The 24,725-nt window shown below is 32.0% G+C and overlaps 1 protein-coding gene and 2 pseudogenes across 1 annotated transcript; 2 read left to right on the forward strand and 1 right to left on the reverse strand.

The window, feature by feature from the left end:
- The first annotated feature begins 1,506 nt into the window (after positions 1–1,506).
- On the forward strand, positions 1,507–7,102 carry LOC110641197 (probable transcriptional regulator SLK3; annotated as a pseudogene).
- A 608-nt stretch (positions 7,103–7,710) lies between these two features.
- LOC110641219 (F-box protein PP2-A12) lies at positions 7,711–9,869 on the reverse strand. Its single transcript, XM_021792860.2, has 3 exons — positions 9,359–9,869; positions 8,797–8,915; positions 7,711–8,401 (listed from the first exon to the last, which is right to left on the reverse strand). The coding sequence occupies exons 1-3, from the start codon at positions 9,704–9,706 to the stop codon at positions 7,981–7,983; spliced, it is 888 nt and encodes a 295-aa protein (XP_021648552.2). The 5' UTR covers positions 9,707–9,869; the 3' UTR covers positions 7,711–7,980.
- A 7,170-nt stretch (positions 9,870–17,039) lies between these two features.
- Positions 17,040–24,686, forward strand: LOC110641198 (probable (S)-N-methylcoclaurine 3'-hydroxylase isozyme 2; annotated as a pseudogene).
- Positions 24,687–24,725: the final 39 nt, after the last annotated feature.

A 24,725-nucleotide genomic window follows, 5' to 3' on the forward strand; every position in this document is an offset into this window, starting at 1 on the left:
CACGTGTCACTCCACACACCGACGCACCGGTCATCTGTCTTCGGCAATCGGCACCAGCCGGTCACCACTCTCTCTCACTTGGTTGGTGCCACTTGCCAGTGTTGCATTGCTTCTTCCCGCTCCGTGCATATCTTGCCCCAAAAATGCGAAAAAGAGACTCCTCGCCATGGCGGTCGTGTGCAACCATTAGTAGCAGAGACCCTATTCTAATAACACCTTCAAAATCAAAATTCAGGTTTAATTTTAAAGTTTCGTACTTTGTGCCGTTTTCATTCCCCCTCTCTTTGGTCCTTTTTTTTTCCTGGGTACTACTTTGATCTTTGAAGTATTTTCTAGGAGACGTTTAAACAAAAGACCCACCAACATTTCTTTTTTTCGTTTTGCTTTTGTTGTTTTTTAAGAAAATGACCGTTTGGTTGCTTAGAAAATGTGGGAAAAGGGGATGTTTTAAAAAAGAAAAAAAGACTAAAGCTTTGAAATTTGGAATATTTCATTTAGTAGAGGCAGTGATAAATTTAAACAATTGTCCTTAAATAAATTTATATAATTATAAAATTTTTAAAATTTTTAAATTATAAAATTTATCTCTTTTAATTAATATTTTTTTATGTAACGTTTTATTAATATTTTTTATATAAAATATAAAATTATTTTATTTATATATAAAAAATTATTCTATTTATAAAAAATAAGATAATTCAATTTATATATAATTTAAGAAAAAAATATTAATTAAATTATATATTAAAATTATATAAAAATAATATTATTATTAGATAACAATTATCAAAATTTATGGATAGAAGCAGTATTCTAACTACTGAGAGTAGCGTGCATGGCTATTTTTATAAATGTAAAATTTTGTCTAGCTTTTGGAAGCCCAAAAGAGAAGGAGAAGAGGGGAAAGATTAAAGGGAGAGGCAGTTTCCTTAGAAATGAGTTTGTTTCTTTTGCATTTGTGAGCAAAATTTATTTTCTTCCGCTATAAACTACTCTGACCCTAGTGGAGATTTCTTTGTCGAGTTTCATTGTTGGAGTTTTCGTCTACTTTTGTGTATGATTATGCATATTACTGCTCTGCTTCTGATTTTTCCTCCTTCCACTCTTCTTTTCCCTTATATTCATTGTTGTGTTATAAACGTGTGATGTAGTGCTGTATTCAATTCCGCAATGGTAAATATGATATTGGATGAATTGCATGCTTGAAAATTGTATTTGTCCCATTTAATTCAAATGCTATCGTTAGATTATTATTCAGTCTAATATTTTGATATTATTATATGGATGTTTGCTTACACTTCATTGTGATTTATCTGTTATCAATTTATCATTCTTTGTTTCTGTTTCAACTTTGATCACGGAGGGTTGCAAACTTGCAATGTTTATTTATGTAGTTTTCTTTTCTTTTCTGGGATTAAAGTAATAGGTATTTTTTTTAATAGATAACTGGAGCCATGATATATTTTGTGAACTTAATAATGCTTAAAGTTAGAATTCTAATGTAAAATGGTTCAATTCCTCTTAGGTAGAATTCATTCAGATTTGAGCAACTTAGTTCTCTCTCTTTTCGAGTGCTTTTACACATTCATATTTTCGTTGTGTAAGCATGAAGAGCAACTGTCTGTGTGCTTCTTGGATATTGTCTGTGGGCTATTTTTGTTTTTGAGTGGTTATCAGTAAATTCCATTGAGACTTTATTTTTTTAACTTGGAAGCTTCAAGGGAGATGGCTTTTGAGGCCTTCATTGATTCCGAATGTCCTTTTGCATTCTGCTCCATGACATCAACTCAGGCGACTGGAGACTTGGCGCGGTCAAATTCTGATAATGTACAACATAAAGACGAGCAGTTCAATGCTGTCTAGGTTCTCTCTTTGGTGCCTCCTTGGAAAATATTCTAGGTATTGCAGCTAAGATTCCACACTCAAATGTGGATGTGGCCTCTGCCAGCACTAGTCCAACTGCTTTAAATGGTTTTACCAATTTGAGATTGAGAATTAGGGATAGTTCTTCACTTACTGGGGACAACTCAGCGGTTCCAAAATGTCCTGATATGCATAGAAGAGCCAATGCGGACATAGATCACATTAATTTACCAGCATTACCCCTGTTTTCTTCGCATAATTCAAGCATTCCAGGATCCTCCACTAATTGTGATTTATCCATAGCACAACTAGACTCCCATTCAGGCAGAAACCATTCACAATCGTGGAAGAAGAAACGCCAGCAAAGATGTCTCAATACCAAATCTCAGTCAGGATTGCTAAAGAGACAGAATTCACTCCTTAATACTGACAAACAGGTACTTTCTACTTCAAATGAGATGAATCAGATTAGACATTAAACATGATGCTGTTATACACCAGCATAACATTCAGCAACAACTGCCTAGTGGAGACTATGGGCAATTGCAAAGTCATTCTCCAGCACTAGTTGCATTGGTTCAGCAGCATACATTAGAAAATCAAAAGCAGCAAAAATTTTTACAGTCAGTTCCCGAGTTACGAGGAGTTGACTTGAAGAAGCAGAGGCAACAACAAATGAGGGAATACCTCCAACAGTTGGCAGATCAGCAAGTACATTGTATGCACCCTTTCAATGGTAATGTATGTTCACGCCAGCTGACACAGTACATGTATCATTTGCAGCATCGACAACCTGTGAGTCTCTATTTGATTGAAAATGTATTTATTCTCAATGTTATATCCCATTCAACTATGATTAGTACTTTTAGATGTCAAAGTTTCATGCATCAGGTCTCTTCATGTATGCATTATATCTATTTTAATGGCAAGCTTCCTCTAAATTCTGTAGTGAAGTGATACATCTTGAAGATGATCTAACTCTTTTTTCTTCTTACTATTTGGTCTTGTAGGACAATAGTATTGCTTACTGGAGGGAGTTTGTGGCAGACTATTATGATTCTTGTGCCAAGAAAAGGTGGTGTTTTTCTCTGTGTGATAGTGCTACACTTCATGCCAACAGTGTCTCCCCTCAGGCAGCCATGGTCAGTTTTATGCTGCCAATTTATTTCTCTCACCACAGTAGAATTGGTCTTTAAGATATATGTTTATCTTCTTCATGCATCAGTTAAATTTTAATCGTGCACTTAACAAACTGATGAGCATACACATATTCTCTTTTCATACATTGCCTATATGAGCTGATTCTGTATCATTGCATCTTTTGCTTCTTATTCCATTTGTTCTCCTTTCAATTTTCTTAGCTTGAATTTTTTCCCTTCTCATCTTTCAGGGCACATGGCAGTGTGAGTCATGCAGCACTAAATCTGGAAGGGGGTTTGGTAAGCAAATTAGCCACCCATGTGCGTTTCTTATTCAGCTGAAATGTGGCCATTATCTTTAAACTCCTTGTTATTTTTAACTTCCTTTTCTCACTTGGTGGCATTGAAGTTCTTTCTATCCTTTTCTTCTTGGCAGAGGCAACTTTCGAAATGCTTCCTAGGCTTAAAAAAATACAGTTTGAAAGTGGTATTATTGATAAACTTTTATTTCTTGAACGGCCACGTGAGTGCAGACTCTTTTCTGGGTTAATGATGTTGGAATTTGGTGAGGCAGTTCATGAAACTGTTTTTCACCAATTTCGTGTTGTTCGTGAGGGCAAACTCCGTATTATCATCACTCGTGGTTTGAAGGTGAGCTGTAGATTTTGCATATGGCATACTATATATAACGTGTTGGCATTCAAAATTTCACACATCTGGCATGTATTTCAGATACAATCTTGGGAATTTTGCTCAACTGACCATGAAGAACTGCTGCCTCGAAGTTTAATTGCATCGCAGGTACTTTGGGTGATCTAGTATCTGAAACAGTATGTGGACGCATTCTGGTCCTTACATATAGTTATTTGATTTGGTATCATACTTATTTTCATGATATATGTCGTTTTGTTTGCAGGTTAATGAGTTTGTTCATGCTGCACAAAACTGTCAGACAACCATTGATGGCAATGGATCAGATATCACCACAAGATCTAGAAGAAAATTGCAATATGTGAGAATTAATGGGCTCTATTTACAGTAATTGTATGAGTTGGTCCATCAAGCAGTCATATATGCAATTGCAAAGTGTTAAATAATTTATCTGTACTAGTTTGTGTGCCACACATGTTCATCTGTTATAGGCAATACAATAGAAGATAATATGATAACTGAAAAAATGCCGAGTGGACTGGTTTACAATTGGTGATTTGGTTCGCCTCAATTATGTTCTGATGTTTTAGTTAAATTTGAAACTAATTTCCAGCATCTATGTAGTATCTATTATCTACTAAATGAAGCTGGCTCTTGATGATCTATTTCATAGGTTATTGTCAGCTTGATGCAAGCTTGAAAACAATTTGGATCTCCAGCTGGTCGGAGAGTTGGGGTTCTCAAAGAGATACATCCGGTTCTTGCAGGTGTATGGAAACATTTGGCTTGTTTTGAACTGTGAACTGTTATCTGAATACCAGAGAGATCTTATGTATTAGTCGTTATGATCTAACAGATAGCGGATGTTTTCAATAGTATGGAAGACCTAATGACTTTCAGCTGGGAGACTAAGATTGGACCAATTGGTAAGAATGTTACTGTTGATTAGTTTTCATGCATGCATGTCATTCTCTCATGGTTATAACTGATCAAGGTACGTAATGTTGGCAGGTTTAAAAATGATTTATTGCTGCTGCTATACTACACACACTTCCACTAACATCCTTAAAATAGATCGCAATATGACTGTTAAAAGCCTCAATGTAAAGCAATGAAAAAGCCCAAGGGGGCATTTTAATAGTTCATACTCAGCTCAGAGGTCATGGGTCCAAATGTCATTGGGATTAGGGGCAGGGAAGGGGGTTTGTGGGAGGGAGTTTGTGTAACCTAGGGCTTAATAGACCTACTGATGAATCCAAAAAGGTAAAAACAGAGGGGAAAAAGATGCAAAACGAGGAGGAGCTTTCATCTCGGGGAAAGGAAAGATGCCTGACTATCTGTTGATATATTACTTGATCTGTGTGGTGCAAACGCTTGGATTTGTACAACAATGTTATTTTCATCTTAAACAGGTGAAAAAACCTTGAGATTTGCTGCTTTAAACATCAAAATGGTCTGTTTCTCTTCTGAACTCTTTAATTGTTAAAGTAGTCACCAATTCACTCTGGAAATTTATCTCTGATGTCAATGCTTGCTTGTAGAGAGCTTGAAGAGTTATTCCCAAAAACTTTCTGATGTGAACCTTCAAGTAATTGGTAACTTGAAAACCCACATTCAAGAATTAAATGAACAATATGGAAAGCACCAAATCAAGATGTATGAATTTGAATCTTTGAACCAGCACAATCAGATTGTTGTGTAATTCAAAGAAAATATCAGAAATGGGATTCTTGACCTAATTCATATGGAGAATGAATAAACCAAGAATATTATGCACATTAAACCTTGCAAGATAGAATCTCAGCAAGTTAATGAGCTTCACAAGAACAAAGGCAACAGCCAATTTACTCACTAAAGGAGCAGAAACAATCTCTCATTAATATTCAAAGTGTGTCCTCCACTCTCTCATTACACTTGTATTTATAGCCTCTTGGCTTCAAAACTAAAGACAAAAATATCCCTACTTTAGTAACAGCTGTAAGGAGCTTTAAGTCCAAACAAAAATTAATCTATCAAAAGACTAAAAACTCCTTACAAAAAGTAAATTTAATGCAGCAGCAAATAAGGGCATTTAAGTCCAAAAGAGAAGTGGTTATAACAGATGGAATATTCCTTGAAAAAGGTGCCAGCAGATACATGTACATGGGTTGGATCTGGTGCATGCATGTCCACAGGTTATTCCATGTAATCTAATGCTCCACGTGACACCTGGTCACTTCTAAGCATAAGTTTCACCAAATTTAATCCTTTATATTTTTCTTCATGCCATTCCAGCTTATAATCCTTGCTCCTTATGATTTCACAAATTAAATTCTGAAGTGATTTAGCTCTAGCTCTAGTAATTGGACCTTGGATGAAATCCTTTGTTGTGGATGTAGCTTGATTCTCATCACTTTCTGCCACCAAATTCCAGAAAGATGAATTTCAAGATAAGGAGAAGCTTGAGATTTCACAAGGTATGCCTACTGGCACTGTGTTCTTATCTTCTTCTAGTGCTCTTAGCAGCAATGAAAATTATAACTCAAACATGAGCAAGGATGGGCTTTTGACTACCTCTGAAAAGGCAGCATTGGCACATCTTGGTGATTACTGCAAATTGCTGAGACAGACATCAATTAACTCAAATGTCAGCAAATCAGGGGAATCTTCTTATTTATACAAGAGAGTGAACCACAGCCAACCATTTCAAGTTCCCAACTCTATGAAAGCAACCAGAACATACAAGACCATATGATTCAAAGATTGCTCCAGATGGTTAGTAACAGCAGAGCAGTGAATTGGGCTGACAAGGAATCTGTTGATCATATCATCAATGATGTACTTGCTGGCTTGCCAACAAATGCCAATGACACAGGTTCCTTTGGGAATGTGGTGACTTTTGAGAACAGCACATCAATTGAAACAATTTCAGAAAATGCTTTTAAGTGGCACTGTGACAAGGAACAGTGGCGTTAAGGCTGCCTCTTTTCAAGAATCCTAGTTTTAACAAGATGGATCCACCTTTGCAAAAAAGGTATAGATTGCCTGAGGTTCAGAATACGTTTCACGGCTTATATGAAAACTAGTTTTCCAACGGAATTCATGGTCGAACTGCAGGTCATAATTGGAAGGCTGACCTGACCATGACATTTTGATTTGGGAATTTGCTTTTGGGGATTAATGCTTAATTGAGCTGAATATTTTTGGACAGTATCCTAACATAAGGGAAAAGAGCTGTACAGAAGATATCAAGGAGCCATTTTGACAAATATTTTCATTTTGTCATTTTGATCATATTGTCATGATTTTGGTACTATTAACACGATTGAAGGATTTCAAAGCTGTAATATATTGCTATTGCTCTTGCTTTCTAGGGAAAGAGCATATAGTGCAAAACAAATGTAAAGCAATATGCCTGCAGACATAGTACCACTTGACATGTTAAATGTACAATTCAACATCTCGGATTATCATCTCTAGGCTTCAGTTCTCCACATAAATTGATTTTAGATTATTGTGTTAACTACCAGGGTATTTCTGTTTCTCAATCAGATAAAATTACAGTTAAGACTTCGAAAGTATCACAATTGGAAATGACAAGCTGCAAAACCATAATTTCTAAGTTGTCTTGTGCATTGGAGCGAGTGAAAAACTTTCAGTACAAGAACACCATACGCATCGTTGATGAACTTGCTGGATTTATGGCAGTTTAGTACGAGTCATTACAGAATACAAAGTTAGATTCGCAATGCATTTTTCCTCCTTTCTTGGGCTTAGATACACTCTAACTTAGATTTAATTTATTATAAATAATAAGATATATAGTAAAATTTATTTATTAAAAAAATAAAATTTAAATATTTATATTTTAAAATGTCTTAAATAAAGAATTCTTGCCGGCTGTCAGGCCACAGAAAGTGAGAACCGTGCATGCAGCATCATGCAGAACAAAACTGACAGTTGGACACAGCAATTGGAATGCTTTCTCGCCACAAATCGGTGGACCATAGACGGAGAGAGGCAGAGCGCCATTTATTTGATTTGGTATTTTTCTATCATTTCATCAGTATTCTATTCATTTAATCACATTCAAAGATTCTAATAAAATCAACTGCTAGCTCTACAGTAATTTTTACAAAACATAATAGTTCTATGAATTGTAAGCAGCTCTGGCAAGAGAAAAGAAGAAAACACTTCTCAAGAAGCAAAAAATGGCAATATTCACACTGCCTAAATACAAGAGATACAAGGCCTGGAAATGAAACTACTAACTCAGACTCTGTTCTCTCCCGAAGATCCTCTACCTCACTACAACGTAGAATATCCTATGTATAAGGTTACATGCAGATCAAAAATGCTTTAACCTTTCTTTAATTTTAGATGGGTATACTACCACGGAGTCCAAACAAAGACCACCTTTGGGGTGTGTGCAATCGATCTGGATCATAGAGAATTTAAGATTCATAGATGGATTGGAACTGTCGACGACAAAGTCCCCAACATGGTAGAGATTCCATTTCCCAGGATCACGTAAAAAACACTGGGAAGAGGCATACTGACCATCAGAAGTCCATAGCTGAAATCTCACAGGTTTTATGTCCCAACCATGGACGTGCTCCGTGTTGCAGATTCGGCGACCAAATCTCTTGGCAGCCCTGCCTAATTGCAGCCTGAAGAATATGCTATAGGTCCCTGCTGGAAGTGGGAACTCAAACTGCCCATCAACCTCAAACCACCATATTTGCTGAAGATATGCAACAGTGTCGAATCTGCAGGCAAAGAAAGGCACTCAAGATCAATTCCAATACTAATTTAACTTTCTGCATCAATGAATCCACTTCAGAGTTTGTAGAGAAACAAATTGCAGTTTGAATTACGATAAGATCAAGTTTGCAAAATCAAGAACCAACTACAACAAAGTTCACAGATTCTGAATTCCTGCAAACACCATTTACTGAAAATAAAAATTCATAGAATCTACATGAACATGGAAAAAAGGAAAGAAAGAGGACAAAGGACCTAATTCGAAGGATTTCGACAAGAAAATGCCCCGATCAGCTTGAACTTGATCAGCCAATCTAACAAATAAATAATGAAAAATCTAGCTATCTTCCAAATTCATTTTCCAAAAATATGTACAAGAGATTGTTTCTGTAAAACTCACCTAGATTCTTCGGTTGGAATATTATTCCAATATCTTCTATCATCGATCCCAGTTATTGCTAACCCCTTGGAAGAAATGGATAAGCAAACACCACCAGTAGTCTTATCTAGCCATGCTTTCTGCACAATAATCAAAATCTTTACTGACCAGAATTTGACTCTTGTTTCTCTACTAGGCCATCATTTTCTAAGTTATTGGGAACTTCAAACTTCAGCCAAAAGGTAAGAGCTTTCCACTCTTTATCTAAGACATAACTTTAAATTTGTTTTCTTTCTGAGAATTTTCTCATTAAACAAACAGAAAGTTAGAGAAGTGTCAACAGAAATAAAAGAAAAACTGGGCGATTAAAATTATTAAAAAAAAAAACCCTTAACTGAACCAAAATATTAAGGCCCGGTTCAACTTGGTGGCTTTTTTTTTTTTTTTAATTTCCTCTTTTTCATTTTTAAAGTACTTGTTCTTCAAAAAGAAAAAAATTGACCAAAGACCCATAAACTCCATTATCCTTCACCTTCTAACCATCCAAACAAAACAACAGGCAAAAATACCAAGGAACGCATACCTTGGTACCACCGTCAAAAGTGTTAGCTCTACACAACCTGGCGTAAATCTCTCTCCTACTAATCTTTCTAGGCAGATCATCACCAAAAACTCTCTGAATAAGACGAACATAATTCATAGGTAATTTAGATTCCCATAAAAAATCAGCCCAAGAAGCTCCACGAAATGCTCTGTTCAACCTTGCTAATTTGCATATCTCTGGTGGGTCTAAATAAGCAAGAATCAGAGCAACACAACCTTCTGGTAAGTCCCCAAGAGTAGGTTTTGGCGTTGGTGATTGAGACGATAAAGAACCATAAAGAGATAAAGCGTTCGGGTCTGTGAATACTGAAGAAAGATTAGCCCCCATGAACACAAGCAGAATAAGAAACAAAGAGGCTAACTAGAAAGTTCTACAAGATTTAATGGAGAAAGAAGAAAGAAGTGGCAAATAGGAAAGCAGAGGGTATTTGTAGAGAGACGCGTACACCTTTTGGAAGAGAAAAGATTGTTTTGTCTGTTTCAATATTGGTTTTGGTTGTGCCTTTTCTTGAATTTTTTGGAGAAAGAAAAAACAGAGTTGTTTGATTTTGACTGCAGAACAGAGAAGTTAATGATGTATAAAATTAAGATTAAATTAACAAATACTTAATAATTTATCCTTAATAAATCACTATTGTTTTACACCCCAGACAAGAGGTGATCACGGTTCGATTTTAAATTAAAATTGAATCAAAATTGATTTGGTCAAAATAAGATTAAAATTGGTTAAAATTGAAATTAGTTTTGAATTGGATCGAAATCGTCTTTATGTGATTTGATTCAAATTCATATTTTTTAAGAATCATGAATCGGTGATTTCGAATCTAATTGAATGACGATTTCGAATCGAATTAAACCAGTGATTTAAATATAAAAAAATTCAATAAATATATTACGTCACTCTTAATTCATTTATATATATCATTAATTCTCTACACAATTATTCTCTACACTTTCTTCAATTCTTAATATTTTTTTAATTTTTCTCAAATTCTCTAAATAATTATTTTATACACTCATTTTAATTTTCAATACTCTCTTAATTTTCTTACTTTATTATTTTATATACTTATTAAAATTTTTAATATTATCTTAATTACTTTGTTATTACTTTAAATCCTCAATAAATTTTCAATACCCTCTATTTTAATTTTTTTTTCTCTTTTATAATTTTTAATTATCAATTATTATATAATTTAAAAAAAAAAGCAAGTAATAGAACTAGAAATTTTTATTCCACTAAATCCTAAAGGGATATATAGGTAAAATTAAGTTCATACACCTTTTATTAATTTTTTTTAAAAAAATTAATTTCATCTCTAGTTTTTTAATTAGGGTCAAGTTTTTATTTATTAATTTTTTTTAAAAAAATAAATTATTTTCTTTTTTTTTCTTATTTTATTTTAATTGAAAGATTTTTAAGAAAAATTAAAATATTTTTACAAATATAACTTAAATTTTGAATTAATAAAATTTTTTTCTAATTTTTTTTTATCTAAGCTACCCTTAAACCATCCCTAAACCGCGTCCAAACTGTTCTCAAAACTATTTTGAACCGTTATTTTTCGAACTGCCATTCAAATCGTTTTAAACCGAAACTCAAACCGAAATCAGTGATTCAGAAAATTGTCTTTTAAATTATCTTCTGATGGTTTGATTCAAATTCATGATTTTATTAAATCTAAACCGATGATTCAGAAATCATAATCAACGGTTACTGAACCGTGATCACCCTTGCCTCAGTCTGTGAATTGCTAGGTTGGGATGAAATTTAAATCAAAAAAATTAAAACAAAAACAAAAACAATTATTTAAAAAATAACTAATCACAGTTACCATTGCGTATAAACTAATTTCTTATTTTTCTTTTTACAATAATCTCGGATATTCAATCAAAGAATGACGTAAAGGACGGAAAGAAAATGAAATAGGAAAATGACCAGCTGGGAAAGGACCCATCCTTAAAAAATCTTTGGTGGACGATAATTGACATCAAGAAATTCAATTTTCAAAAAAAAAAAATCAATAAATTCCATGGCTTGGCTAGTTGGCTTGACAACCTCCAGTTTGGACCGACTCCAGCATTTTCACTCTGCCCTGGATTCAATTTTAAATTAAATTAAATCATTCAATTTTAAAGAATAAAAAAACCTATGTCAAAAATCTAATTAAATATTTTAAATTAAATACTTAAAAAACGAGTACCAATCAAAATAGGTACAATCTGCAAAAGTGTACGGTCATGTCAATAATTTTTTAAATATTTTAGTTAAAAATATTTTTAAAATAATATTAAATCTAACAAATTATAATAATTAATTAATTTTTTATAATATTTAATTAATGTTTACTCAGCTAACATGTCAACCACATATCGTGTTTATGCCAACATTGAGACATGTGTCAAATACAATAAGCAATAATGAATAATAGATGAGGTTAAATGTGAGTTTATCAAAAATTAATTGTTTAATTATGATTTTGCAAGTTGCAAATTAAAGTAGTATTAGTTTATTTTGCAAGGAGAAAGGACCACAACAAAGGTTAATCCAAAGGGTCTTTCAACTTGATCATAATCTCAATCATCATTAGATTAACAAATAGGTTAGTTTCATATATCATCATTTAAATAATTAAATTGAGAAAATGCATATTCAATATATAATTATATATTATTTATATTTAAAAGAGAATTTCTCATATTTATTTCTATAATTTTCTATTCAATTGATCGATTCTTCATGGACACATGTTACTTCCAATCTTCAATGAGCAGTCAATATTTAAAAATCTTCAGGATTTGACATTTCAAAAGAAATACAAAGGACAAGATCAATTTCATACCATGAGATGTTTAGCTCATCTATTGAATAATTAATAGATATTTCTATTTAATAGATATTTTTAATAATTAATAAATATTTAAATAAATATAATAGAGTATTTAATTAGTTTAAAAAAATAAAATTAATGAATAATTAATATGGTACTTATTAACTGTAGTTTATATTACTTTTATTTTTATAATTATTTCTCATCAATTAATCGATAACTGATTTAATTTAATTTTTTATTTTAATCATATTATTATTTTTTATTTGATAAAAAAATTAATATTATTAATATTTTATATTTATAATTTTAATATTTTAATTACCTCATTTTAAATTTATTAAAATATTTTTTTATTAATAATATAAAAATATTTATTTATATTTAAAAACTTAAAATTAATTATAAATTTTTTCTTTATCAATAATAATAATAATTACTTTATTATTTTATCTATATTTTTTATGTTATTTAATTATCTTTTAAAAAAATTTAATTATTTTCTTATTTCAATAATAAAATAAATAATATAATATAATAGATTAATAATTATATATTTATTTTAATAATATAATAAATAATATAATATATTTAATTTAATAATAAAATAAATAATCTAATATAATATAATAAATTTATAATTTTATATTTTTTTAATAATAAAATAAATTATATAATATATACTCTTATTAGTCATCCCACACATTAACAGAACAACTAAATATAATTTTATCAAATACTTATCATAAATCAGCTATCAACTAACAGTAACACCTATTAGGTTATTAGCTGTATTTAACAATTAAATCAAATAAAATCAAAAAGGTTCTAGTCTTTCTACATTTATATTTCAAAGATTAATAGCTCAATAATGCTTGAAAGTTTTTAACAAGTAATAATTTTAATTATAGTATATTAATAACTGGAAAAAAAACCCTGAAATTCAAGGGGTAAAGAATTAATTTATATATGGTTTTGTTAAGTTGTAGAATTTGCATGGCAGCCCATGTATAATTAAATGAGAGAATCAGTGGAAGTGTGTGGTTCAAATCTTCCAAGCACATGCAACGTAATCATGTAAACAGCCTAGAGAAAACCATAGGCTAATGCAAATTTTATACTGCGCCCAATTTGCTTTCGGCTAATAATTAAGACGATAAAAAATGTCGACAACAGACCATGTACGTGGCCAGAGGTGGTTGGCAAGGCATCAAATCACAGCACTATGACTATTTTAATGTATAGCTTCATTGCAGAGGAAGTTGGTGACGATGGATTAGACTTATCGCTGGAGAAATAAAAGAATTCAAGAGAGAAATTACTCAACTTTCTTGACCATGCTTGATTCAGGAACCATCAGTTGCCCAAGAAATTCAAGTTGCATATCAAATTATGGTTATTTATAGCATAGCAAATCACCATCTTTTAACAATCAAGAGTCTAATCCTTGTTTTGAATTTATGCTAGACATTGCTTGAACACTCTGTAATCCCTCTCCAGGTTTTATTTGCTTTGAATTCTTGAATTAACTGGGCATATTGACATATGTCTGAATTAAGTAGAATTCTGCAGATTTCAGCTACGTAATTTTTGTGCCCCAATTAATAGTACCCTTCAAATATCTAATTAAGAAAATAGCAGGGGAATCTATTTTCTGTCTGACGAAGTGGGAGGTTTTAGTACTCTTTGTTCGGAAACATGGAAAATAAGGAGAGAAAATACAAGAAGAAAGTTATTTTTCATGTTTAGAAGGTGAAAGGAAAAGGACAGGGAAAAAAAAAGTGCTCGGAAAAATCTTTGCTTATTTTTCTCTTGTATGAAAAAAAAAAAAAAAAATAAATAAAAAAAATATATATATATATATATTCTCCCTATTTCTTCTTCCACTCAGCAACAATAAAATTTAAACCTTCGTTTTTTTTATTCTTTATTATTTGCACACTAAAAAAATAATATTAGAAAATATTTTTTTAATCACAAAAAAAATTAAATTATTTTTAAAAAAATTTCATCCTTACCAAAAAAATATAAAAACACTCATATAAATATATATCATTGATTTAACATTATAATTAAAAATATTTTAATAAAAAATATTTTTTAAAAATAATTATTAAAAAATATTTTTCATATATAAATTATTTTTCACAAAAAAAAATGAAGTCTAAGTTATTAATCCAATAATATACTATAAGATTTTACATATGCATCTAATCAAACTAAATGGAAAATATCTTAAGCACAATGTGAACAACGGTTAGGTTTTATAGGACCCATGAACAGGAGACCCCCATGAACAGCATTTGATATACCAAATCAAGGAAGTCACTGTCAAGAAATATTGGGAAATTAAAGGCAGAGATGACCATCCCACTGAAACTTTATCCATATTGAACGCAAATATACCACAAAGTGCATTCATTACCTGAACTAAACAATCGCGAGTACTTTCTTCTCAGATAATAAAAAATGTAATCTAAGTAAAATGAAAGGTGTGGCTAGGTAGATTTCCATTTCTTGTTCTTGATAGCAATATTAATAAGAAGAAAAACCCCCCTTGGCTAAAGCAAGCGCCTCCAAAACTCTCATGAGAATGACAACCATGATGGCCATCTCTAGGGAAGTTGATAATGCAAAACGATCAATCTTGAATATTGATGCAGACGTTAGCGGCAAAAATGAAGGAATAGATAGATAGGCCATGGATAACAGCTAGCAATTTGTCCTTTCCATGCAAAGCATATTGCAGACCAGGTAAAGCGGATCATTGGCTGCGAGACCATCAGACCACGATCTGTATTGGGTTTTTTACACTCGGCAATTGAAGGCCCGTGAGCATTGAGGCCTTGACGCTTAGGCAATGCCCAAAAACCCAATCCAGCCAGCCTAGTCCATTCACTATTTCACATCACCCAACTTAACTATTAACGAGCTGGGTTTGAGCCCAAAAGCTGAACCTCCTATTCAATACCAACTTCACCATCTGATTCCATTTATAATAAATGATCAAATAGATTCGTAATTGTTCCAACAAATATTAGAGTTTGGACTACTAATTATATCTCAAATTAGTAATTACAGATGATCAATAAATTTCCTTAGAGTTGGTGCTAATTTAGCTTTAGGCATTAAATATTAGTGATTCTTCTGGCACTCCTGCTACTGCTTTAAGTAAAAGAGATGGAATTTGAACTTGCGGATAGAAATTTAAAGGCATTTTTAATAATGTATATTAATTAATCAGTGATTGAGGGAAATCTCTTCCATCTGCTCTTGTATCTACTAATGGGAAATGATCAAGAGATTAACTTAATTCACAATAAATTTACATTGGTGGGATATTAATATTATTTTGTACATAAAAATTAAATTATTTTATTATAATATTTTTTAAACTATCTTCAAGATACAATGTAGAGGTTTAGAATTTAAATTTCAAATTGTTTCTGTTATATTTATTGTAGTTATAGGTTTTAATATAAATTATTAATTTTAATATAAATATATTATAGGTTTCAATATATATCTAATTATTTTTTATGCACATTAAAATAAACTTATTTCTCTCTATTCTATTAAAAAAATATCTGCTCATGTAAAATAAATTTAGAAAAAAGTTAATGTAAATTAGAAAATGATTTTAAAATAAAAATAATATATTTTTATTTAAATGTGTTAATTAATATTAAAATATATTACTTTATTTAATAATAGAAATATCAAAATATTTTTAATTATATTTTTAATGTAAAAATAATTTAGTCTAATTAGAAGTTTTATTTTAATTAATAACAATTTGTCTCCATATTTATATATTTTTTTTATATATAACAATATAATATAATATATGAAAATATTATGCATATATATAAGTTATTAAAATAATAATGGCATAAATAGAATTTTACAAATGATATAGGCTTATTTATAAATAGTATAATATTTAATGATTAATTTGTAAAATATATGGATAATTTTATAATTAATAAAAAATTTTAAAGATTTTAAAGTAATTAATTTATATTTTAATGATCTAAATTTAAAATTTTTTATTTTAATGAGACTCAAATTTAAAAAATACAGAGAATAAATGATTAATAAAATAAAATTTTAATGATTAAATTATTAAAAAAATAAATTTTAAGAATTAAATTATTTTCAGAATAAAAATAAATATAAAAATATTTTAATAATTTTTCTCAAAATTATACGCAACTTAATGGAATTCTTTCTAGATTAAGTTTTAAGTTTTGTTAAATTTCAGACATTAAATTATTTAATTTTAAAAATATAAAAATTAAATTATAAATTTTTATCAAATTTTAATTAATCCCTGAGAGTAGCATATGGATTGCATGGCCATCCACGAAAAGGTTGCTCTATCTACCATAATAATTGTCCCTTTTATTAAAATAATTTTCATCCGTTTTATCTTTGTGTTAAAAAACATTAAATATATAATGCCCACCAATAAAAATTGGTAACTCAACAAATACATTAAAACAACTATAAAAATTGAAGTAGGCTTGTGAAGCTTCTGTTGTCTCTTGAAGGGAAAAAAATATATATATATATCAATAATACAAAGTTTATTTAATAAATAAAAATGGCAGTATATCTTGCAATAAGAAAGTTAAAAAAAAAAAAATCGATTTAGATATACATGAAAAGTAATTGATAAAATAGATTTATCTTATCAGTTGTCTTTCCAATATTCGTAGGACCTGTTAATCAATAATAGTAAAGCATTCTCAATGTAATTCTTGTCGAATAATTATTCTTATAAGCAAAGTTGATAGGATCAACTTGCTATTACAATGCAGTCTTAAATCATCACCTATAAATTAGTTGCTAATAAACCCACAACACCAATTCTATATGCTATATATTGCAAATTAAAAATCTCTCTGGTTCTTAAAATCATGGCTCCGACTGATTCAGCAGAAGGAAGCAATCTTTTGTTTCCGATAATCCTTCTCCTGCCTCTTTTGCTTCTCATCCTCAAGTACTTCATCCCCACCACTTCCTCCAGGTCCATTTTCATGGCCAATCTTCTTCAGCTGGGAAATAAGCCTCACATCACTCTAACGCAGTTAGCTAAAACCTAAGGTCCTCTCTTCTCAAAGAGACTTGGACCCCGACTTGTCGTGGTAGGATCATCACTGGAAGCTGCCATTGAAATTCTCAGGACTCATGATCGTGTTTTATCAGGGTGATCCGCTCCTCACGCGTCTCCTCCCAAGAGCATGAATCTTAACGATTTATCATTTGGGTGGATAGTTGAGTGCAATGACCAATGGAAATATTTACGCACGATGTGCAGAACAGAGCTTTTCTTGGGTAAAGCTTTGGAGTCTCAAGCAGATGCTAGAAAGTAAATGGTTTGTGGATGTGGTTAGGTTTATCATTAAAATGGAAGGGAAGGTGGTGAAAATTAGACAGGTAGCTTTTGCAGCTAATTTGAATATACTTGGCAATGTTATATTATCAAGAGATATTGTAAACTTCGAGCATGAAAGTGCGTAAGGGGAAATTTGTAAGCCATTATGGGAAATGATGGAGGTGGGTACAACCCTCAATGTGTCCGTCCTCTTCCCAATATTAGCTGGACTTGACCTACAAGGCATTCAAAGAAAGAGGAGAATGGTCTAAGAGTCTCTGCAAGTTATGAGAAGATATCATCATTGAAAGGACAGAGAGGAACACAAGTGATGCTCCAATCCAAAGAGATTTCCTTGATGTTTTGATCAACAATGATGTCAGAAATTTTATTTAGGGAACCATTTTAAATAAATACATATGTTTCATTGTAAAAATAAAAATAATAAAAAATTAATTAACAAGCTTTTCAAAGAATAATAAAAATACATATGTTTCTTCTTATAAAGATTAAAATCACAATCTTTCTAAAAAATTGATAAAAATTTCTATTTTTGATATTGATAAATTTGTTATCAGTTTAAAATTTTTTAGCATTAATCATTTCTTTCAATTACCTCAACTTTAATATAAGAAAAAAAAATTATAGAGAATTTTGCATAAAACTAAATATCCATATCTCAAAATTTTTTACCAGCACATTAAATTTTATTATTAAAGAAAATTCACCAAACTCAATAGAATATTACAATGATTAAATAAGAAAGAGAGAAAAAATATACTAAAATTGATCTTTCGTTATTAATTTACCAAGAAATCTAAGTACTAAATTGAAATTTCTAACTTTGTTGTTCTAGAATATATTTGGTAGAATAATAGTTTTAAAAATCTACGACATTGTAAATTCTCATTGATTTTTAGTGCAGATTTTTTAAAAGTTTTTAAGCTAAAACTCTAAACACATCATTTATCTAAAGAGAAATAAGTTGAATTTTCTTCTATGGGGGAAACTATTAAACTTATTAATAATTAGTGAAATTCACACTTACGTACTCAGATTTTAAGAATTAAAATAAATTTATCTCATTCTTAAAAAATATAAAATTTAATCTTTTTATTACATTTTAATTCCTCACTTATGTTAAATAACTTTTATTGCCTATTTTTTTAGATAAAATAACATTTTAGTATCTTATTTTTTATTTTTTTAGAAATTAAAAATTAATTTTACATGAAAATTCAAGGACTAAAATGTTATTTAAAGCAAAATCATAAAGATTAATTATATAATATTTTAATTATATAATTAGATTGTTATAAAATTAAAAATTGAGTACTACATTTCTTAAAAAATATATATATATAAATGTTAATTTTATTAAAAATAAGGGAGCTTAAGGTAATTTAGCTTTTATTTTTGTTTAAAAAACTATTATACCCTTAATATTTTTCAAAATCTCAGAGGCCTAAGGCCTCGTTGGCCACTTAGTGACTCCGTCCCTGATTCAAGCAATGCTCAAATCAATATGCTGATCCGGGTTTGAAATTTATAAATTAGTATCCCGTCAACTAGCAAGTTCATAGAAATTTTATGCACTAGATAATTAAAATTTTATCTTTTTCTAAAAAATGTAAATACTTTTCTTTATTATATCTAATTCAATCTGTTAATTATGCATATTAATTGACATTTTCATTTAATCATTGAAATTTATGTTTGTTCACATAAAACACAAGCAGGATATCATAAGGGCTGGAACAGATTCAAGTAGTTCAACAATTGAGTGGATGATGGTAGAGCTAATAAAGAATCCAAAATACCTGAAGAAGGTTCAAGAAGAAATCGAAAGAGAAACAAATCAGGACACCATAAAGGAATCCCATCTGCCTCACTTAACATTTCTTCAGGCATGTTTCAAGGAAACACTAAGGCTGCATCCTCCAGCACCGCTTCTCATTTCTCATCGCGCGGTTGAAACATGTCAAGTAATGAACTACATGATTCCAAAGAATGCAGAAATGTTGGTAAATTTCTGGGCAATTGGAAGAGACCCCAACATCTGGGAGGACCTTTTAGTCTTCAAGGCAGAGTGGTTTCTGAACTCGAGCTTGGATTACAAAGGGAATGATTTTGAATATACACCTTTCAGTTCTGGAAGGAGAATCTATCGTGGCTTACTAATGGCTGCAAAGCATGTTCCTTTAGTTGTTGGTTCCATGGTCCAATCCTTTGACTGGTCTTTACCAAATGGTGAGAATGCACAAATGAACTATACGATTCCAAAAAATGCACTACTCTAGGTAAACTTCTGGCCAATTGGAAGAGATCCCAAAACAGGTAGGATCATGTGGTCTTCATGCAGAGCCGTTCTGAACTCAAGATTGTATTTCAAAGGGAGGGGTTTTGAATATAACCTTTCAGCTCTGGAAGGAGGTTTTGCCCTGGCTTACCAATGGGCTTGTTAGAAGAAAGAATACAAGTAATGAAGAAAAGGATTGTGTATTTGTCTGTGTCTTATTTACAGAGATATTACATCTATTTATACATGAGAATATGAGTTAATTTAGACAAGAATAATAATTGCTGTAATTATGCTACACAAATCTCCTATAATCATGCTAATTGCTGTAATTATGCTAATACCCCCCCCTCAAACTCAAGGTGGTAGCACAGGTGCCAACTTGAGTTTGCTTAAGAGATCCTGAAAGTGAACGGGAGGATGCGTTTTGGTGAATATATCAGCGGTTTGGCTGACGGAGGAGACAGGAATCAAATATATGGTGCCATGAGTAACATGATGACGTAAAAAATGACAATCAATTTCGATGTGTTTGGTATGCTCATGAAATACATCATTATGAGAAATCTGTATGGCACTTCTATTATCGCAATGAAGCATTGTAGCAGAAGAATGAGTGACACCCAAATCAGTTAATAACCACCGTAATCAAAGTAATTCAGATGTAGCATCAACAAGAGCACGATATTCAGATTCTGTGCTAGAATGTGCAACAACAGTTTGCTTTTTGCTACGCTAAGAGATAAGAGAATTACCCAAAAAGAAACAATAACCAGTTGTAAAGCGACGATCTGTCAGATCATCAGCCCAATCAGTATCAGAGTAGCCAGATAATACTAGGGAGGACGTAGCAGAAAAGTGTAAACCATGAAAAAGAGTGCCTTTGATATAACGAAGGATTCGAAGTACTGCAGAGAAATGAGTTGAGCGAGGAGCAGACATAAATCAAGCTAACGGATGAACAAAGATATGAAATATCAGGTCGAGTAACTGTGAGATAAACAAGACTCTCGACAAGCTGTCGATATAAAGTAGGATCATCAAGAAGAGTGCCATCAAGAGGTGTAAGTTTGCAATTGAGCTCCAATGGGGTTGATACTATTTTGCTATCAGTGATGCCTGCTCGAGAAAGTAAGTCGGATGCATACTTGGCTTGAGATAGATAATAGCCATCAGAATTTTGAGAAACTTCAAGACCCAAAAAATAGCTGAGAGAACCCAGGTCTTTCATTTTAAAATACTGATTGAGATAATGTTGTAACTCTGAAATACCAAATGATTCATCTCTTATTATTATCATATCATCAACACAAAGCAACAGAAGAACAATACTACTGTCAGTTCGACGAGTGAATAATGTATAATCATGTGGACTAGAGAGAAAACCAAGTTGAGCAAGAGTGGAATTAAATTTGGCAAACCAGGCCTTGGGAGCTTGTTTTAATCCATATAAGGCTCACCGAAGTTTGCAAACGTTATGAGGAGAATGATAACCAGGAGGAGGATGCATATAAACCTCTTCTGTTAAATCACCATGAAGAAAAACATTCTTGGCATCCATCTAGAAAAGTTTCAATTTACGAACTGCAGCAATAGCTAAGAGACTGTGAATAGATGTTAATCGGGCCACTGGAGCAAAAGTTTCTTCATAGTCGATACCATACTCTTGAGTGTACCCTTTGGCTACTAAGCGAGCTTTGTAGCGTTCAATAGTTCCATCAGAACGGGTCTTGATTTTGTAAATCCATTTGCAACCAATAGAGGTATTGTTTGGTGGAATATCAACTAAATCCCAAGTATAAGTTTTCTCTAAAGCCTGAAGTTCGTCAGTCATAGCTTGCTGCCAAAGAGGGTCAGTACTTGCCTCACGATAAGAACGAGGCTCATGAAGGGTTGCAATAGTAGAGTAACAGTGAAAATCAGAAAGATAATGAGGAGTTTATCTTACACGGGTAGAACGACGAAAAGTAGTGCTAGGAGGAGATGCAGGCGCAGGTACTGGATCAACAACTGGTGCAGATTCAACAGGGGCAGGTGTAGTTGGGCTAATATTGAGCACATCACAATCATCTGGATCAGGACTTGGAAACAGCTCTTTGGAGGAGTCAGTGAAAAATAGAGAGTCAGTATTGACAGAGTGATGAAATTTGAAAAGAGAAGAGAACATAGTATTGTCCCAAAGGTAACATGACGAGAGATGCGTAACTTATTAGAAACAGGATCCCAACAACGATACCCTTTGTGTTCAATGCCATAACCAAGAAAACAACATAGACGAGCACAGAGTTCTAATTTAGTATGTTCATGAGGTTGTAAAAGGACAAAAGAAACACATCCAAAAGGTTTAAGGATGGAATAGTCAGGAGGTTGTCCAAACAACTTTTCAAAAGGAGATAAATTATGAAGAACCAAGGTAGGAAGACAGTTAATAATATAAACAGCATGAAGAGCTGCTTCTCTCCAAAATTTTTCTGGACATGAGGCAGAAAGAGCTGCTTCGGCTCGCCCATTCTGTTGAGACGTGTGAGAACAAGAACGTTGAATAATGGTGCCTTGTTGACTAAGAAACTGAAGTAAAAAAGAATCCCAATATTCCATGGCATTGTCTGTTCGGAGAATTTTAATGTCACAAGAGAACTAAGTTTTAATCATTTTTGCAAATGTGATGTAAATTTGTGATAACTCAGATCGATGTTTCAAAAAATATATCCAAGTAAACCGAGAATAATCATCAATAAATATCACAAAATAACGAAAACCATTTATTGAAGAAATAGGAGAAGGATCCCAAATGTCAGAATGAATTAAACCAAAAGGAGTGTCTGAAGTAGTATTATTATGAGAAAAAGATAATGCAGGTTGTTTTGCAAGCTGACAGTTTAAACAATTAAATGACTCAAACTTAGTAGATCCTAATAATCCACGAGAAATTAAAGGTTGAATTTTACTGGCAGAAGCATGACCAAGACGAAGATGCCATTAGTGAATGGAGGAATTAGGGATTGTAGCTACAGACACAAATCTTTGAGGAAGATGTAAAGATGCAAGCTCAAATAATCGACCCACTCTACGACCCTCCCCAAGAATCTGTCCCGTTTGTGGATCCTGTACCTGGACACCATGGGGAGAAAAAATAATATTTAGTCCTTTTTCACACAACTGACCAATAAAAATAAGATTGAGTGTCAAATTAGGGATATAATAGGTGTCAGGGAGATGAAGATTTGAGGTAGACACATGATCAGTATGTGTAATGTTCATTTTAGTACCATTTACAGTATGGATTGGTGGTAAGGAAGATACAGGTTTTGCAGAAGACAAGAATTTAAGATTAGTGGTTATATGATTACAACATGCAGAGTAAAAAAGCCAATAAGAATTACCTAGAGTGGCAGACATGGCAGCAGGAGAATTAGAAGAGATAACCTATTTGAATAGTGCCTCAAGATCAATCATGGTGATTGCAGTAGAATCCTCAGTAGCAGCAACAGCAGTGATAGAGGAAGATCCAGGCTTTGAGACATTCTTGAATTTAGAATACCCTCCTTTTGGTCTTGGAGGGCGTGTGGGACAATGTTCAAGAATATGACCATAACCATGACAATATCTGCATTCTATAGTAGGACAATATGCAAAAACATGATCAATTTGATTAAAATTCTTACAAAGTTGATTGCTAGATTTCTGATGTGAGGATCGAGTAGTTGTAAGAGCAGTTTCAAATTGAGGAGTTTTATCCAAACTGAGATAAGTCTCTTCAAAAATAATCTCTTGAATAACAGTATCCAATGATGGGAGTGGATTTCGATGTAGCAGGGACACTCGAACGGCCTCATATTCTGATCAAAGAGCCATTAGAACTCGAATGATATGAAGATGATCTTCACTGATTTTGGCCTGAGATATTTGATTTCAAATGGGTTGGACCTGGGCAAGAAAATCATTCACAGATTGACCTGCTTCTTGTTTCAGATTATGAAGAGTAGTCCACAACTGATAATAGTGGGCAAGTCCAGTGGTCTGATATCGATTAGCAAAAAAATCCCAGATTTCTTTTGCAGAGCTATAATTAGCAAATTGGATGTGGATGGACGAGACAGAGGTATTGCGAAACTAGGTGATGATCTGATGATTTTTACTATCCCAATCCTCAAGACGATCAGCAAATTTTGTATCAGTTTCATCGTTCTCTCTTGCCTACGTAGTGATATCTCTGGTAACAATACGCCAAAGTTTGCGACCTATCAAAAAACTTTTCATTCCTTGAACCCAAAGATTATAGTTGGAATCAGTCAGAACTGTTGCAATAGGTTTTGAAATATCAGATTTCTCCATTGATAACAAGATGAGGAGAACAAAAAAATAGTATAATAATAGGAATGAAAGAATGAACCTGAACAGGTTGTAGAGAAAGAAGAGAGACCACAGAAACTAGAAATAAAAGCTTTACGGCTCTGATACCATGTTAGAAGAAAAAATACAAGTAATGAAGGAAATGATTGTGTATTTGTCTGTATCTTATTTACAGAGATATTACATCTATTTATACATGAGAATATGAGCTAATTTAGATAAGAATAATAATTGCTGTAATTATGCTATAAAAATCTCATATAATCATGCTAATTGCTATAATTATGCTACATAAATATTATATAATCATGTTAATTACTATAATTATGCTAACAGTGCTACAAAGCATGTTTCACCAATTGTTGCTTCATTAATCCATTTCTTCGACTGGTCTCTACCAAATGGTGAGAATCCATCCAGCCGACGTCGAAATTCAAATGAATGAGTTTATGGTTAAATTTTGATGAAGTAACAACCTCTATTT

The sequence above is a fragment of the Hevea brasiliensis genome, chromosome 16 (genome assembly GCF_030052815.1).
Source record: "Hevea brasiliensis isolate MT/VB/25A 57/8 chromosome 16, ASM3005281v1, whole genome shotgun sequence".
Taxonomy (NCBI): Eukaryota; Viridiplantae; Streptophyta; class Magnoliopsida; order Malpighiales; family Euphorbiaceae; genus Hevea; species Hevea brasiliensis.

Excerpts from the sequence above, each read along its gene's own strand:
- LOC110641219 (XM_021792860.2), bottom strand. The coding sequence starts at position 9,706 with ATGGGGGCTAATCTTTCTTCAGTATTCACAGACCCGAACGCTTTATCT. Across the intron at positions 8,916-9,358 it reads CTTTTGACGGTGGTACCAAG|AAAGCATGGCTAGATAAGAC; the intron begins GTATGCGTTCCT and ends ATTATTGTGCAG. Across the intron at positions 8,402-8,796 it reads ATTCCAACCGAAGAATCTAG|ATTCGACACTGTTGCATATC; the intron begins GTGAGTTTTACA and ends CTTTGCCTGCAG.